At 48.0% G+C, this 17250-nt stretch overlaps 6 protein-coding genes across 6 annotated transcripts; 3 read left to right on the top strand and 3 right to left on the bottom strand.

Moving 5' to 3' along the window:
* Window positions 1-67: 67 nt before the first annotated feature.
* AO090011000454 (uncharacterized protein) lies at window positions 68-1563 on the bottom strand (the record flags this gene model as incomplete). The annotated part of the gene is made up of 4 exons (XM_023232963.1): window positions 68-525; window positions 601-1098; window positions 1159-1501; window positions 1555-1563. The coding sequence occupies 4 exons, from the start codon at window positions 1561-1563 to the stop codon at window positions 68-70; spliced, it is 1308 nt and encodes a 435-aa protein (XP_023093514.1).
* Window positions 1564-2256: 693 nt separating this feature from the next.
* Window positions 2257-3750, top strand: AO090011000453 (uncharacterized protein; the record flags this gene model as incomplete). The annotated part of the gene is made up of 1 exon (XM_001826035.1): window positions 2257-3750. The coding sequence occupies one exon, from the start codon at window positions 2257-2259 to the stop codon at window positions 3748-3750; it is 1494 nt and encodes a 497-aa protein (XP_001826087.1).
* Window positions 3751-4178: 428 nt separating this feature from the next.
* Window positions 4179-4860, bottom strand: AO090011000452 (magnesium-dependent phosphatase-1; the record flags this gene model as incomplete). The annotated part of the gene is made up of 2 exons (XM_001826034.1): window positions 4179-4635; window positions 4706-4860. 2 exons carry the CDS (start codon window positions 4858-4860, stop codon window positions 4179-4181), a joined length of 612 nt encoding a protein of 203 aa, XP_001826086.1.
* Window positions 4861-5797: 937 nt separating this feature from the next.
* Window positions 5798-7777, bottom strand: AO090011000451 (uncharacterized protein; the record flags this gene model as incomplete). The annotated part of the gene is made up of 2 exons (XM_001826033.1): window positions 5798-5982; window positions 6043-7777. The coding sequence occupies 2 exons, from the start codon at window positions 7775-7777 to the stop codon at window positions 5798-5800; spliced, it is 1920 nt and encodes a 639-aa protein (XP_001826085.1).
* An 870-nt stretch (window positions 7778-8647) lies between these two features.
* On the top strand, window positions 8648-9157 carry AO090011000450 (uncharacterized protein; the record flags this gene model as incomplete). The annotated part of the gene is made up of 2 exons (XM_023232962.1): window positions 8648-8733; window positions 8788-9157. 2 exons carry the CDS (start codon window positions 8648-8650, stop codon window positions 9155-9157), a joined length of 456 nt encoding a protein of 151 aa, XP_023093513.1.
* Window positions 9158-13394: 4237 nt separating this feature from the next.
* chsA (chitin synthase class I) lies at window positions 13395-16648 on the top strand (the record flags this gene model as incomplete). The annotated part of the gene is made up of 6 exons (XM_001826031.3): window positions 13395-13413; window positions 13682-13860; window positions 13920-15563; window positions 15617-16018; window positions 16068-16571; window positions 16634-16648. 6 exons carry the CDS (start codon window positions 13395-13397, stop codon window positions 16646-16648), a joined length of 2763 nt encoding a protein of 920 aa, XP_001826083.1.
* Between the last annotated feature and the right edge of the window lie 602 nt (window positions 16649-17250).

The following is a 17250-nucleotide window of genomic DNA, read 5'->3' as shown; positions in this document are numbered from 1 at the left end:
TCCTTTGGCCACTCATATTATCTCATCTCATCCGTGGAGCATCTTTGTGAATATCCAAATCACTGTTTTATAATTGGGGGTTGCACTCCTCAATTTCACAGAAAGATTGAAACAGGATCAATGGTTCCTCACTGCTACTCTGGATGAAGATCTCCGCCCCGGCGCCTACGAAAAAGACGTAACCACACTCAATCAGTTCAGCATGGTCTGCTACGCCGATCTTCCCGCTTCCCTGGGTGCATATCAGCACTGTAGGGCCACGAAACGCTTGGAAGTTCGCCCTTGCAGACCTAGGTGCTAGGGAAGTTTTGATGATATTAAACTCTTCGGCGGGTGATTCGTATAATACCGATGTGGATTGCTGAGAACTCATTGCCACCCGCAAATAGGGAGTCGGTGTTCTTACAATGAAGGGTGGCAGGTATTCATATTTGAGCATCGATATGAGCGTATCAACGTCCTTGGTTTTCCGTGAGAATCCTGCCCGTACCACATTCGCCGATGAGGCCATGCATTCGATACCATCTGAAAGCAGCCCGTTAGATATGGCAGATCAAAAATTATAGATCTGTATCAGTAGTAGAAGAAGAAGCAACATACCGCCACTTAGGTAAGCGTGAAGCTCATTAGATCTCACAAATAAAGCTTCCCCGGGGCTTAGGCAGACGTGGTTCATGAATAGAACGGCGAAAAGCCCAACATCATAGGGATAATGCTCACTCAACTGAAGGATAAGATCAGTGAGATTTCCATGCTCAACCGCAAAAGATTCGTTGCTTGGTCTGCTAGTCGCGAAGCGGATCAAGTCTTCTGCGCACGAACGGACTCGTGATGGATGCGCGGTCAGTAGTTCTGACCAGGCCCTCTTGAGCGCTATTTCAGCGCTTTTTTGATCACATCTATCTCCTGCGCTTCCGCAGGTAGATCGTACTTCCATAGCAGTGCCATCGCTGATGAGATTTCGTAGTGGTGGTACACTAGAAAGAAAACGATCAATTTCTTTCAGGGGCCGAAATCCACACAACGCTTCGAATGGGGTTAACGCGACAATCATTTCGGGCTTATGGTTCGAATCTACAATTGAAGTTATATATATTTCTATCCCCTATACTTTTTACTAGGGTATAGGCAAAACCACTCTACCCCTGGTCAGCTTACCAGGATATGTAAGCGGATCCCTTGCGTGTAAGTCATGAGCAAGATCTCGGTCCGGGTGAGCTTGTATACAAAGCGGCTCTCTGATGGAAAGGACTTTGAATAGAAACGGTAGTGTCGTACGGAATTTCTGGCTCACATGGGTTGAGAGAAGATGTGGGTTATCCCTAAGGACATCTTGTAAAGACTGGCCGGTGGAATGGTCATAAGAAGGAAGAGAAGGATGCGCTCCCATCCAAAACTCAGCATAGGGTTTATTCTCATCCAAGGCCTTGTCCTCTACGGCGGACGTGGTGACAGCAAACTGGGCCACTATGGATTGTTTTCCAAGCTTTCCTTTGCCAATCTTCAGTCTCCATTCTCAAATTGTCTCCCCTCCACATATAGAGACGTCCTTACCCCAATCATTGTTAGAAACTCCTTAAGACGCTCAGTCAGTACGATTTTATCCATCGGAGCATTATACTAAACCCACCACACTTCAATCGCCTTAAATGGCTCCCCCGTGGTTGCGTCGGTATGGTGATGGTCATTGGTCTCCAGTAACTAACCCAGATTCACAAACAAATGATTCTTGACGAGAAAGCAGGTCGTACGAGAGTGGTTCAAGGACTACTCCAAGGAAAGGAAATGAATATTTGCTGCGGATTAGTTCACCCCTAAATTTGTGCATTGCCCTCACATGCCCATTTACTACTTCTTGCAAATCTCTCTCGCAAGGGCTAGCACCGTATCTGCAAGAACCCCACTCCCGGATCCTACTGCGGTTTACTGGCCAATCAACAAAAGCTTCTTAAATGAGGGATCGCGGGTCCATGGTTAGGGTATACTGGTGCCACGTATGTACGATCGATCGGCGTTCTTTACCCCCACTACGTCGGGAGCTGAGGTTCAGTTCAGCTATGGAGGACACACGCCACACTACGCCATAGGGTAAAATTGCAGAGATTGTTGGTCCGGTAAGACGCATGAGTAGTCACTAATGCAGCTCTTAACCAAATAAAGTTATGAGAGATATATTACTAGAGGAGTGCCAGGCCGTATTCCATTACTGATGCATCGAGAGACCAACATTTTTCGAAAAGGATATTGGCCGATAATATGCTGTCGGAAGACTCAGCTACGCTTCCTTACGCCGAAAGGCCCCTTCTCGTCGTCGGGGATCTGATTCTGGACCAATTCATCCGTGGGACAGTCAAAAGGATTTCTCCAGAAGCACCAGTACCAGTTGTGGAGCAACAGGAGGCGGCGTTCTATCCCGGCGGTGCTGCCAATGTAGCCTGCAACCTTGCTGCACTTGGTGCGGCAGTAGTCTTGGTTGGAGCGATTGGAGATGATGAAGAAGGCAGACAACTGATGCGCTCCCTGTCGCAATCCAAAATTGACACCAGTTTGATTCAGGTCATCCCTGGCAGGCCAACGAGTCTCAAGACTCGAATCATTGCAGAACAGCAACAAATTGTCCGCGTTGACCGTGAGGTAACCACACCGTTGGGGGAGCAACACGTGTCACGCGTACTGGAGGCTATCCAAGGGTGCCTCGCAGGTTCCGCCGGTCTAGTGTTCTCGGACTACAATAAGGGTTTCCTTAGTCCGTCAATTGTAACGGCGATTATTCGCCAGGCACAATCGCTGGAGAAGACGGTCATTGCGGATACGAAACTTCAGGTACTCGACCACTATCGCGGTGTCACCGCTTTGACGCCCAATATCAACGAGCTCCAGCTTTCCACTGGTCGATTATTGTGCTCTCCGTCCGATATCGATGTGGCTGCGAGAGAGCTCATGGACAAGATTCAGGCACCCGTGCTTCTTGTCACGTGTGGACAGAACGGTATAAGGTTGTATGATTCGGACTCTCAGCAAAGGACACACTTTCCGGGTCATGCAGAAACAGTAGCTGATGTCAGTGGTGCGGGAGATACTGTGATTGCAGTATTCACCTGGGCTCTCACCATCCGCAGATTCTCAGTCCATCAGGCCGCAAAGCTGGCCAACGACGCAGGCACTCTTGCCGTTGGTAAGAAGGGAATCAGCACAATTAACGTGGACGAACTGCTCTCCCTTGTGGAAGTCCATTCGATCAATGGGCTCGACCGAGAACTTGGCCCAAGCAAGAATCGAACCCTCGAGCAACTCCTATCCGACATTCACGCTGTGCGCCAGTCCCAGCCGTCAGCGAAAATTGTTTTCACCAATGGTTGCTTTGACATGCTTCACGCAGGACACGTCAGTTACTTGCAGAGAGCCAAGGCTCTCGGGGATCTTTTGCTCGTGGGGCTCAATTCAGACTCTTCTGTACGGCAGATCAAGGGGAACCGTCGACCTATCGTCCCAGAGGCCCAACGGGTTCAGACTCTGGCCGGACTAGAATGTGTGGACTTTGTGGTTCTGTTCGACCAAGAAACTCCCCTTCATCTGATTCAGGCCATCAAGCCGGACTTTCTTGTCAAGGGAAGTGACTATGAATTGCATCAAGTGGTCGGACGCGACTTTGTAGAGGCTAATGGGGGACGGGTGGAACTTCTCCCATCGAACCAGGGCATTTCTACCTCTAAAATAATCCAGGAAATCATGAATCGTTACAGCGAGTAGCCCTTTATCATTGACATGCTCATTTCCAATTCGGTTCCCGAGGCTCACCAGCATCATGATTCGTAGGTCAAGAATAGTAAGGCTAAATACTACCTGTCTATGGCACAAGATAAGGATTACTTTAAGGGGAAAGGTGAAATGACCGAGAAAGAATTTCTTATACTGCCAAAGCTTTTCCAGGTGAGATCAAGAGACAGCGACGAAAGAGACATCAGGCACACATGCCAAAGTAAGCCAGCACAGAGTGCAGAAGCGAGGTAAGCCGGTGGCGCCCCTAGTGTGTGTTTAATCTCATCCTAAGTGGTCTCGGATCCACACCTGAGGTTGCCACCATAATTCTGTGTAGTATCCAAGCGTGATGAGATCTACTGCGGTAGGTGATGTATTTATGTTAGTGACCGGTGGTCACCGCTATATACAAGCATTTCCTATACGGACGACCTATTATCAGTCGTCTTCTGTGCAATCCCCTTCCGCTTCCGCCAAGCCCTAACTCCGCGATCCACCTCGTCTCTGGTTATTCCACCGCTAATCAGACAAAATGTGACCCCGAGCTCAGTTTCCACGTCGAGGTTACGCGCCTCGTCATCAAAGAACAATATATCCTCATAGGCAATGCCGCTGGCATGATGGATGCGCGTAAAGTGTTGCGTTTTAGTCCCAGAGACAATTTGCATGTAGTCAAAGTAGTTCCGCGCGCCCACAGAGGGAGTATTAAGGGCAGTGCTATCCGAGGACGCGAGATTGATGTGCAAGGCTTCGAGCATCGCAAGCGCCAAATCGGGAGCATGGCTCCGCGAAGCGAGTGCCAAGGGGATTGACCGATCCTTGCAGGAGGAGAGGATTGAGGACACAGCGGGATAGAAGGCGAAGGACTTACCCCGTCTATTTGGTTGAGAGAGCTTAGGCAAACGAAACTAATGGAACTGAACTCCACGATTCTGTTCTGACATACCGGTCCACGACGCATGAATTGTTGTCGCGAGCCTCGACTGGCTCGCAAACATCCGCGTCGACCTTGAATGGCCATAATGTGTGGTCCAAGTCAAAAGCGATGAGGCGTGGCAGAGGTAGGCCGTCTGTGAAGGTCACCGGCTCAGCGCGGGTCATGGTTAATTATTCTCTTACTCCTAGGAAATGGCAGATTGGCGGGGGAAAAGTGTGTAGAAGTCATCCAGAGGTTCTCGGGCTATTGTTCGCTAGCGGTTAAGCGTGAAATATGGATCGTTAGATCTGAGATCTGAGATCCGTTGCGCACGCTACAGGGGCTCTAGCCCTAAAACGGTGGGCTTGTAGCGTGGGGATCATCCATACGTTTATGTGGCACTATAGAAGGGAATTGTGCACTTAGTGATATATGCTTATAATGCTATTTTATTTTATTATTTCGATAAGAGAAAGTATAGAGTTTAATAAATCTAGAAATAAACCTGCAGTCGTTGGTATGACCTCTATTATAGTCTTTATTACACGATAAGTGTATCTCAGCGGGACGAGGGTGGATGCTTCCTCAACAGTAATGTCAGCGACTATCGTTAATGATTATCCTGTTTTTATCGTAGATATTGATTCAGAGCCGGACAACAGGTACTTGATGAGTGGGTTTATAGTCCAGGGAGAAAGGAACATGAACTAGTTAACGATGGATGGATCACCTCAAGAGCAGAGCTATCCTGCATAGTCAGCTGGAATGAATGCAATTGCACCACGAGGCATCTGAGAAAATGCTATCTAGTTTAGTAGCCTTGAATGCAGTCAAGCAGCAGCTCCCGCTGTGATCTTTATAAAACGCAAGTCTAATACTAGCTTTGCTTAGACCTTAGCATCCCTTGTGCCTAGGACACATTGTATGAATAGCATGAATTACTCCTTGCATTTGCCTTTAAGCATTACGATGGACTACCTGGTTAGGTACAAATACTGGAAAGTCTGCAAAATCGAATAAAAATATTCGAGTACTTCAAACTTGTTAATCAAAACACATGGAAATACAAATGTCTCACTCGTCCCTCCTCAACAATTCTGAGAGAGTCAATCACCATAGGAATTAAATATGCGACTCATGTAGAGAGTTCATGATGCTCTCTTTTTCTTGCTCGTTGAGCCCATGATACTCAATGCTTGTAGAACCAATGGGAGTTGGCACGGGGCCGCTAGAAGACAGTTCAGGCTGACCAGAGAGGATCTCTGCGAGTTTTATGCAGGATGGAGGAACATCATCCAATCGAATAGCTAGAACCCCAATCTGTTAGTAAGTAGGTCAGGATACTCGAGTTGAGAATTAGAACTTACAGTCAGAGCTGATTGCATAGTAGGTGACCAGATAGGAAGGACCATCAATGTCCTTATCACAAGAATCATGAACCTCTTGGATTTCTCGATGAACTCCCTGGTCAATCTGTGGAAACCCTCGCTTCTGATTAGTACTGGCAGAATAACCAGCGTTGGCAGTATTTCCGGGATAGCCGGCATTGCCAGTAGTACCAACGGTGCCAGTAGAACCCGTAGTGCCTGCTGTATTAGGAATTCCATATCCAGTGTTTCCAACATTGCCAGTAGTGCCTACAGTGCCTGCATTAGCAGTATTTCCAGCACTGCCGTAGCTAGGACTGCCGGCATTACTAGGGTTGCCGTAGCTGGGACTGCCAGTATTACCAGTGTTTCCATAGCCAGTGCTTCCAGTATCACCGGCGCCGCCATAACCAGTGTTTCCAGGGTTGGCCGGAGGAGCAGGGTCGGCGGGAGGAGCAGGGCCGGCAGGAGGAGCAGGGCTAGTGGCACCACCACTATTATTGTTATTTTGCTTGTTGGCCAGGTCGAGAGATTGTTGCCTATTCAATTCTCCTTCGTGAGCATTTTGCTCCCTATTCAGTTCATTCTCGTTTTTAAGTGTCGCGGCACTGATACTGGCAGGAATCGCTCCAATCCCAGCTCCCAGAACAGCCGAGCCATAGATATCTTGTCTGGTAGGGGTATTATCTACGTGGACGTTTGCTGGCTCTGTCGATGCTTGTTGCGGCGCGAATGTCTGTTGTGTTGGTGATTGAGGCTGTTGTCCCTGCCCTGGCTGTTGTCCCTGCCCTGGCTGTTGTTGCTGTGTAGATTGCTGCTGCTGTGCCGTCTCTGCTGCCTGTTGTCCTTGCCCTGGCTGTTGTTGCTGTGTTGGTTGCTGCTGCTGAAATCCTTGCTGTTGTGTGGTATCTTGTGCTTTCGGCTGTCCTTGCCCTGGCTGTTGTTGCTGTGCTGATTGCTGCTGCGGGGGTACTTGCTGTGCTATCTCTTGTGCTGCCAGCTGCCCTTGCACTGCGGTTTGTCCTTGCACTGGAGCTTGTCCTTGCACTGGAGCTTGTCCCTGCACTGGGGGTTGTCCCTGCGCTGGGGACTGTCCCTGCCCTAGCTGCTGTCCTTGCGTCGGGTCTCCTGGTTGCTGTCTAGGCTGTTGTCCCTGTCCTGACTGCTGTTTTGGCGCTTCTTCCTTCTTGTCCTCTGCCTTGCCGTCCTTTGGCGCTTCCTCCTTCTTTTCTTCCTTCTTTGGCTCTTCCTTCTTCGGTTCTTCCTTCTTTTCTTCTTTAGGAGGCTCTTCTTTTTTAGGCTCTTCCTTCTTCGGTTCTTCCTTCTTTGGCTCTTCCTTCTTCGGTTCTTCCTTCTTTTCTTCTTTAGGAGGCTCTTCTTTTTTAGGCTCTTCCTTCTTCGGTTCTTCCTTCTTTGGCTCTTCCTTCTTCGGTTCTTCCTTCTTTTCTTCTTTAGGAGGCTCTTCTTTCTTAGGCTCTTCTTTCTTAGGCTCTTCCTTCTTCGGCTCTTCCTTCCTATGACTACCCCCAACACTCCCCCCCGAGCCTTTCGATCTACCAACAAGCTTGCCTATAAGAGACGCTATTTTCCCCAAACCAAACAGACGAGGTTCCAGTTTAGCTTCAGAACCAGAAGCGGACAGTGAAACTCTGGATTCAAGTGGCAGCGCTCCGCATGATTGGAAAAGGCAAAGAAGTGCCAGAGCAAGCACCCCGAGGATTTGTCGGGAGACCATTGCTTGGATGGTTTTAACGAACGTAAGTTGATAAAGTGGATAAATGAACGAGCTTACTATGAGAAAAGAGTGACAAACAGTTGGTTGGTTGGAAATGAAATAAACAATGCAGGAACGGGGACATGGTATATCTATTTATGCCCACAGCTCCCATCTTAGGCTTGGAGATTGGCAGTGATGTTACTCATTCTAGGTTTCGGGTCAAAATGACACCACATATGATAAGCATAATGATGAATCACGCACAAGCTGCGCCCCGTGTCTTGCCCGGTGAGAGTGTAACCCTATCAGAAAGCCTCAACATCGACGGAAGGGGACTAATGTCCTCCACTTCCACGTTCTTTGTCTGCCAGACTGAATGACAGAAGCGGGAGTGTCGGACTGTGTTCGAACGGGGCGTATGCAGGGACAGACCGTCAGAACTTTGATGGTTGCATCACCCGTTCGTCTTTTGTGGTACTCAATGTCTCTATCAACGATACCATCTCTGGCGGTCACAGTTTATCGTGATCTTTTTTCAGCATAGGTTTAAGCATTCATGACTGTGGCCCACTGTGGAATACTTAATAGGTGGGCTGCAGCCAATTAATACTACATAAACATGATAGCTAGGTAGAAGGCAAACCATCATTCTACATTTAGATTACAAAGGAGGCTACAGTTGAGCCACAAACGCCATGGCAGGACATATGAACATCAACCTCGGCCGCTTCGATGATGGTTCCCAATTTTGTCTATATAAACCCCCCTGGATCTGCATTTGATCTTATCAGCATCTCGGGCTATCATCAATGCTAACCCACGTTGACAGTTGATCACCGACAAGCAATTTCTCTTACTTTCTCTCCAGGTACTCCACTCATAGTCAGAATGAAGTCATCTGTCTCAGCTCTTGCACTGCTGTTCCTTGGGGCACCTCAATTCAGCCTTGCTCATCCGACTGGAACTGAGAACCTGTAAGCATATCAGTAGCGAGAGCAAGTCTACGCACAGAACTAATGACATACTAGCAATGGTACAGAGGGCGACTCTGAACTAGAAAAGCCCGGGTACGATGTACTTGCAAGCTTTCCCCAACCAGCAGGTGACCTGTGCGATGACCAATTGAAAGATGTTAATGTGGAGTTCATCCCTACTGGACCGGGGGCCTTTCGAATTGATAACGTCCCACCTGCGTGCATGACGCTTGCAACCCTGTTTCTTGATGGTCCTGACTCGCCCGATCCCATTCCCCTTGGTAAGGACAACCTGACACTGCTTTATTTAGCCTCTGTTGCTAACATTAGATCTGCAGGCTCCGCATCTATAGGGTTCAGTGGGATGGATGATGATGAGCTACAACGTCTTCAGGCTATTCTGGATGCCAATACCAACCATTAGAGACAGGGATAGTGGGAAGTGTTGATGTGGAGTATGCCGGGCACATGTTATGATGGCCTTGTTGCAACTGATACCCCTAGGGAGAGTGCTTTTGTTGGAGTTAACGTATCTGTCTCATGTGCGCAGATCCCTCAGCTTTGTTCTTTAGTGTATCTTAAGATTATGACTTGTGTTTCTTTCAACTACTGAATATTCTATTTTGGTAACCCTTTCCTTTCGTTTGGCTACTTGATCAGTCTAATTCATCAAGACGTCCGAAGACAGCGCCCGGGCCATTCTGTGCCTTGCTCGATATGGAATCCATCCTAGTAAGATTTCAATTGCGCTACCTAGACTTAAGTCACGATCCACTCCCTGAGAGATACCAGTCCTCGGCCTCACATTGGCCGTTAAGATTAGAAATACACAATCATGGCAGAAATCCATATATTAAGGTTTTTGACCGTCGTCTCACCTTGACTCTATGAACAAACAGATATCCAAGACAAAGAACAGATGCCGTTCATCATACAGACCAACCGATTCTTGCAATCAGAAAGCACAACCCAAGACACGGACGCATTGATATATCACATCCTCACACAAAGATCCCGAACGTGCGGGGAAGAAAGGAATTCAAGACTCTGGTAAGTTTGATTAGGTCCGGAGTAGGAAGTTATGAAAGTAATCTTAGATAGTCACACATGGTCAACCCGTGCCCTAACATGGGTCCTGAGGCCAGACTGCCGGGCACCAAACCTTAATCTGAGGTCGTTCCTGACTAGTCAACCTAGTGACTCGCGATGCCCTAATAAAGACCTGAAGTTGTTCTCATCGGGCACTCAAACTCAAATGAGGACAAAGGCAGTTTACTTCGTGATCGACAGGTACCGTACACGGAGCCATGTTGGCATTGGGCCGTTCAAAAACAGGGAATGTGAGACTAGGGCTGACGCCCACTGTGGCTGTCAAGGGGTTGTTTGACTAAAGGATCCAATAGTAATGTCACGATACGCGGGAAAGACCAGGGGAAAAATTGCCGAGAGTAGCTATTAAAAGTAAACTACTCATGGCATGTCGCGCAAATACGACTTTAGAGCCCCAGGAGATTGACTGTCGGGGTATTCTGCCACGAGTAAACAGGGGCAATTATTGCCCCTGTACGCATTGGCTGTGATTCGTGTAGCATTATAACAGCTCATTCAACCCTATATGGATAAACTCACACCACGACCTTTCGTGCATGAGCACAGGAAAGGACCCCGTTTGGTTCTGAAAAAGGACTTGCATTTCACCAATTAACCCGAGCAAATCGGAGACCTGAGCCTGGGAAGTAATCTCCCAATTTGTCTTTTCCGACGACTACGCCTTCAAAGGGGGTTGTTGGAGTATCTCTCTTTGTGTTTGCCATATGTGGAGAGTCTGGCGACGATACTACCTCAAATCGTGCCATCCATGGCCGATATCACTGCCACGTTCCTCGAATAAAGAACGTGGGGGTCAATTTACTCAAACAGCGGGACCAGTTTAATTAGAAAACATGCCCTGAGAACACGGGGACCCACAAATCCAGTCCTTTCAATCAGTACTTCATATGACTTGGCTGGGCGAAATACAAAGAGTCTTGGTTGGCAATGCTTGAACAAGAACGTGCTTATCATTGCATCATAACTAGACAAATCATCGTCAGTTGTTGGTTCCTTGGCCCTTTGTCCTTTGCCCTTCCAATGACGAAGATAGTCCGGTTGTAATGGTTGAGCTGCGAGTCTAGCTTCATAGAAGATACTGCTGGATTCTAGCTAATGATATTCCAATCTCTGTTCCTTGGATCCTGATAACAAAGGATGCACTGTTGTTATTTTAGGTGCGGCAGATGCTTAGCATGATTATTAAGTGCGTTACTCAGATGGTATATCGTTTCTCAGGTTACTCATACTCATACTCCACTTGTAGACCCTCGTGTGACCGCAAATAGCGATCTACTTCATTTCCTGTCTTAGCTCTGGCGCTCTAACCGGCCAGGTCATGGCCTAATTCATGGCAATATTGAGAGCATCAGGCCACATTACTAATCATGGCCATATAGCTATAGGCTATGCACTCAGAGCCTGTGCCCTACGATATATCAGGAATTCGGTGAGTGTGCCGAGTTCCTTTCAGTATGATTCTTTCGAGTTGCCCATTGTCAAGCCTCAGACTAGGTGCACATATCCCTTTCATCGTCTTCTAACGTATTGTCCTTAGCCAGGCTGTTACGTTGAACGCCCATTGCTTAACTGACACATACCCTCAATCATGGTATATATCTAAACAAACTGTGTAGATGAGCTTGGTCTGATTCCACAAGTGTTATTCATTATCAAACCAGGTTTGGATATACCCACGAAAGCCGTATCTAATTACGGTCCCTCAGCACATGGCTCCTGCAGAGTAATTATTTCTATCCTGTGCTACTACCAGGTATATGTACGACTTCTCAGGTATTAGTTGTTCTGAGTTGCATTTTCTCTGTGGTGTAAACATCACGCTGACCAGTATGCTTATAATTAGTCTCTGTGACACGAGTACTGCCTCTAAATCCGATCCTCTATCAGGTTGAAATTAGAAAATGAGAGCACCTTTGCAGGAGGCACAGAACAGATAAAAGTCTCAACGTCTGGGTATGTGTTGATCAGTATTTACCAGGATGTTACAGATCATGGATGGTCCAATACGCCCTGTCGAAGTGTATATGACCTCGCTATCCAACGACGTGGAATTATAGTGCTTACAGGCTCAGTCGAGTTTGGCCCCTATCGACTCACCGAATAAGCCAGGGACAAAATATCGAACAGGAACAAGATAAACAAGATATACAATGTTACCGCCTACTACACTGGGCTTATTCTGCCTGCCGAGACATGGTATACTGCGACTCGATGTTATTCGCCCTTGGTCTAGGCGGTGGAAGAGGTGCACCAGGATCAGTCACAAATGGCGAGCTTATGTCAGATGATATCTCACGTAATCTTATGAGTTATTGGGCCTCCAAAATAGTAGCAATGAAACCTTGGTAGATAGAAATACTTCGTAATACGTATCCTCAGGTCCTTGACCAAGAGACAATCCGACTCAAAGCTTGAAGTTGCTTGGGGGAAGTATAAACTACCGGGAAATACTTCCCGGCGGCCCATTGCTGATACTATGACGTTGGTCGGATTAGTATACATACACTAGCGCATGTCTATAGTTAGATAAAATCCACGAACGAAATGGAATATTCCTCCATTGTGAGTCGTGACAGCCTTTGACAGGGCTGAAGAACGTCTTTCTGTTAGGCTACCAAGAAAAAGTTCCTATAAAAAGAACTGACAAACAAAAAGAACATTTCCAATGACGCTCCCAAGGAACCGCCACGGCAATGTGGCTGTGGACGAGATGTTGTTGGCCCAGTGATGGGGAGTGGAGACATGACCCAAAGGACCAGTGCAACTCTCCTCAGGTATCCACGGCTGGCCAGGGCTTGCTTCCATAGGAGAGTAATCCTCCGTATTTTTTGATTCGAGAAAGGTCCTGTTGAGAATTAATTCTCCGGGTTTGTCGAGAAGGAGATATTCCCCCGCTGTCAGGACAGACATCATCGATATAAATAACCAACATAGAGAAGAGTCCGAAAAGGGACCCCGTACTGTAAGTACCGTAACATGAATCCTCCCGCCCAATGGGCTGGGGGCCCACATGACTTCACGATCGTCGCCTGAAAAAGGAAATCTCATTCGTACCTCAACTCACTTCTTTCCTTTAGTCAGATCCTCCCCCATTAACTAACTAATTAGTTCGCTATCTTTGTCCACGAATCTCTCCCGCTGATCCCTCGGTTCCTTGGTCAACAAACGTAAACCCCGCCAAGACAAGTTTGTGCCTCGCGCTTTGCTTTGCTTGGGGAAGAAAAGTGGCGCGGCAGCTTCCCAGGCACTCGTCAAAAGAAATACGCTGCCTCTCATCAATCTTCTTCTTTAAACTCATCATTTCGTCGTGCTTCACGTTTCACCGATCAATCTTCCATTGTTGACAACGAATCAACGGTACCCACCTTTTATCTTGTCAACCGCCTATCACTTCCTCTGAAACTTTCGCCGAGAATTCGACCTGGGAACCATTAAAAGTGAATTGAGAGCATTCCACCCGCGCTCCTGGCGCAATCTCTCTCCGCAACTTCCCTGTTCGAGGAATCCGCGCCGATTGGAACGATTGTTAACCCGAAACACGATCGTCCAACATGTCGTACAATCGCCTGGGTCAGTATATTTCCCATTGCGCATGGTTTCCCTTGTTAAAGTTGTTCCGATTGCGTCGCTGTGGGCTGTCGCACCGATATCCATCTCCTTTCTGAAACTTTAGAATATTGAAGGAGATTGTCTATAGGCTCCGCGCGCAAGCTGACAACATCTTTTTTCGTCCTTCTTTGTTGTTGTTTTTGTTTTCCTTTTGTTTCCGCTTGCGCTCGCGATCGCTGGAATCCTCCAGCCTTCTTGCATCCTCTAGTATACTGACGCCCTACTCCAGGAGAGTCTTATGGGGAGGACGACCATAGTCACTCTCCCATGATGAACCCCCACCAAACGAACAATCGGTCTCCGTCACCGGGTCGGCCATTGAATGCCTACCAGCTCTCAGATGTTTCTTACGGGCCACAGGAGCGCCTTCATATGCCTTCGAGTGATTTACTGGCCGAGCAACCAACGGTAAGCATCCCCGTCTGACATATACCACGGTGTGGTAACTGACGAACTTGGGACAACAGTATTCAGTGGAGAGATTGCCTAACTCTTACGGTCATAACGAAGCCTACGAACAGCACCACCAGCAGTCTTACCCCGGATACGAGTATGCAGTGGATCCCGAGGCACATCACGACGCCTATTATACTCAACCTTACCAACCTACAGTCACGCCACATGATGATTATGACTTAGGACAATACCCCGAACACCAGCACCAGCACTCTTATAGCGATGATCGCATTCCCATGCTACAACAGGACAATCCATTCGGACCCGATCCCTACAGCGATGAATACCAAGTGGAAGAGCAGGCGGACGGCCACACCCCTAGCCCGGCACCCATCCGACGGTGGAAAACGGTCAAAGAAGTGCAATTATTCAATGGTAATCTTGTTCTAGATTGCCCGATCGCACCCAAACTTCTTAACCAGGTTCCTCATGCTGAGCCTCCGGGCCGTGACGAGTTCACACATATGCGTTATTCCGCCGCAACATGCGACCCCAACGACTTCTTTGAGGAGCGCTTCACATTGCGCCAGAAACTGTTCGCCAAGCCCCGTCATACCGAACTCTTCATCGTGGTAACGATGTATAATGAGGATGACTTTCTTTTCGCGCGAACGTTGATTGGTGTATTCAAGAACATTGAACATATGTGCTCGAGGACGCATAGCAAGACCTGGGGCAAAGACGCATGGAAGAAGATCGTGGTCTGTGTAATCAGCGATGGTCGTGCGAAAATCAACCCGCGAACCCGTGCAGTGTTGGCCGCTTTGGGAGTATACCAGGACGGAATTGCTAAGCAACAAGTCAACGGCAAGGACGTGACAGCGCACATCTACGAATACACCACTCAGATAGCTCTCGAGCTGAAGGGAACCCAGGTCCAAATCAAGGGACGCTCGGCAGTGCCCGTTCAGATGATTTTCTGTCTGAAGGAAAAGAATCAGAAGAAGATCAACTCCCACCGCTGGTTCTTCCAGGCATTTGGTCGAGTACTGGACCCCAACATTTGTGTCCTGCTGGATGCTGGAACGAAGCCCGGCAAGGACTCCATCTATCGTCTCTGGAAGGCATTCGATGTGGAGCCGATGTGTGGAGGGGCTTGTGGTGAAATCAAAGTCATGCTCTCGCACGGAAAGAAACTGCTCAACCCCCTGGTTGCTGGTCAGAACTTCGAGTATAAGCTGAGCAATATCCTCGACAAACCTATGGAGTCGGCCTTTGGGTTCATTAGTGTGCTTCCTGGTGCATTTTCTGCGTACCGGTTTGTCGCATTACAGAATGATAAGAACGGCCAAGGTCCGTTGGAGCGGTATTTCCTCGGTGAAAAGATGCATGGCGCCAATGCCGGTATTTTCACGGCCAATATGTACCTAGCTGAGGATCGTATTCTGTGTTTCGAAATCGTCACCAAGCGTAACTGTCGCTGGCTACTGCAATATGTGAAGTCTTCTACTGGCGAGACCGATGTTCCGGATCAGATGGCGGAGTTCATTCTTCAGCGCCGTCGGTGGCTGAACGGCAGTTTCTTCGCTGCGGTATATGCAATCGCCCATTTCTATCAGATCTGGAGAAGCGACCATTCCGCTATTCGGAAATTCGCGTTGCTCATCGAGTTTTTCTATCAGACCATCAACATGCTGTTCGCTTGGTTTGGCATTGTAAGCACCACCCTACCTTCCACCTGCCACTGTCACACTAACTTGCATTTCAGGGTAATTTCTTCTTGGTTTTCCACATTCTCACGACATATCTCGGTCAGAAAGACCTCCTCGGCACCACCGGTAAAGTGCTTGGTGTGGTTTTCGAGTGGCTTTACCTCGCAACATTGGTAACGTGCTTCGTCCTGGCCTTGGGCAATCGCCCGGGCGGATCCAATAAGTTCTACATGACCATGGTCTATTTCTGGATTGGTATTATGATTTACTTAGCATTTGCTTGCATTTTTGTCACGGTGAAATCTATCCAGACGGAGGTGCAGCAGGATGGCTTTACCTTCACGGATCTGTTCACCAACTCGACGTTCTTCACGATCATTGTGTCCTTGGGCTCAACGTATGTCATGTGGTTTGTCGCATCGATTATCTTCCTTGATCCCTGGCATATGTTCACCAGCGTAAGTCCTCCTATCCGGCTCTTCAGCTGGTCTTTCTAACCCGGGACAGTTCATCCAATATATCTTGCTCACTCCGACGTATATCAACGTGTTGAATATTTATGCGTTTTGCAATACTCACGATATCACATGGGGTACCAAGGGTGACGACAAGGCGGAAAAGCTGCCCTCCGCGAACCTGAAGCCTGGCGGCAAGGTGGACGTCGACATTCCGCAGGATGATGGCGATCTGAACGCCCAATACGACACGGAGTTGGCCAAATTTGCCGAAAAGCCACCCAAGGAAGTACAGGTCATCTCGGAAGAAGAACGACAGGCCGATTACTACAAGGGATTCCGAAGTGCGGTCGTGCTGGCATGGGTGTTTTGCAACTTCGCTCTGGGGGCCGTCGTGCTCAGCGCAGCCGGCTTGGACCGTTTCGATCAGAGTGAGAAGACCAGTGAAGATTCGAACAAGCGATCCACAATCTACATGGCGGTCGTCCTCTGGAGTGTTGCGGGATTGTCTATCTTCAAGTTTATCGGAGCGCTGTGGTACTTGGTTGTGCGAATGGTATGTTCCTCCCTGATCGATGCTTGTGATGATTCTTTACTGATGAATTTTTTTGTTTCCAGTTCCGTGGTGTTTAATTATGGTCAATGTTTCTCTATGCGAATGATGTTTTTGGGTACCACTGCAGGCCCATGTGGTACTATAAATGACGATGATGTCTCATGACGCCGATTCATGGCCAAGATACCCTCGTGGCTATATGATATTGATGAATTTTGTCTACAGCCGAGCTTTGCATGTCACGAAAGAGGACATAATGTATGATGTAGATAAGTACGAGGACTTATTATTTAGAATCATCCAAAATGTAAACTATAGATTGGAAGATGACGACCCGCTTTTGCCGAGAGGCTGGACTGATTGGAAGATCTCTAAATAACCATGAAACTAGTGCCTCAATGACCGATAAGAATATTCATGACGCCATCCAGGCAGAGGGTTGTGAGATTTTCTTCAAATCCCGACACCTTGTTGAACCACGGCCCTCAAGGTACGTAGCATATCTTGCATCATACCCGGAAGGTCCTCACGCCAGCATCCCACTTCTTACAGTGGATCCTAACCTTGAAGATCCCTTAAAATTCACAATCAGTAGGAAGCTTCTTCATCTCATGTACCTCCTACTGTAATTAATATGCTTATATCGCAAACTAAACCCGAGCAGAACTATTCGGAGCGG

Source organism: Aspergillus oryzae, chromosome 7 (assembly GCF_000184455.2).
Source record: "Aspergillus oryzae RIB40 DNA, chromosome 7".
NCBI classification, from domain to species: domain Eukaryota; kingdom Fungi; phylum Ascomycota; class Eurotiomycetes; order Eurotiales; family Aspergillaceae; genus Aspergillus; species Aspergillus oryzae.
The sequence above is the reverse complement of the archived record's forward strand: the minus strand, read 5'-3'. Positions and strand labels throughout refer to the sequence as shown.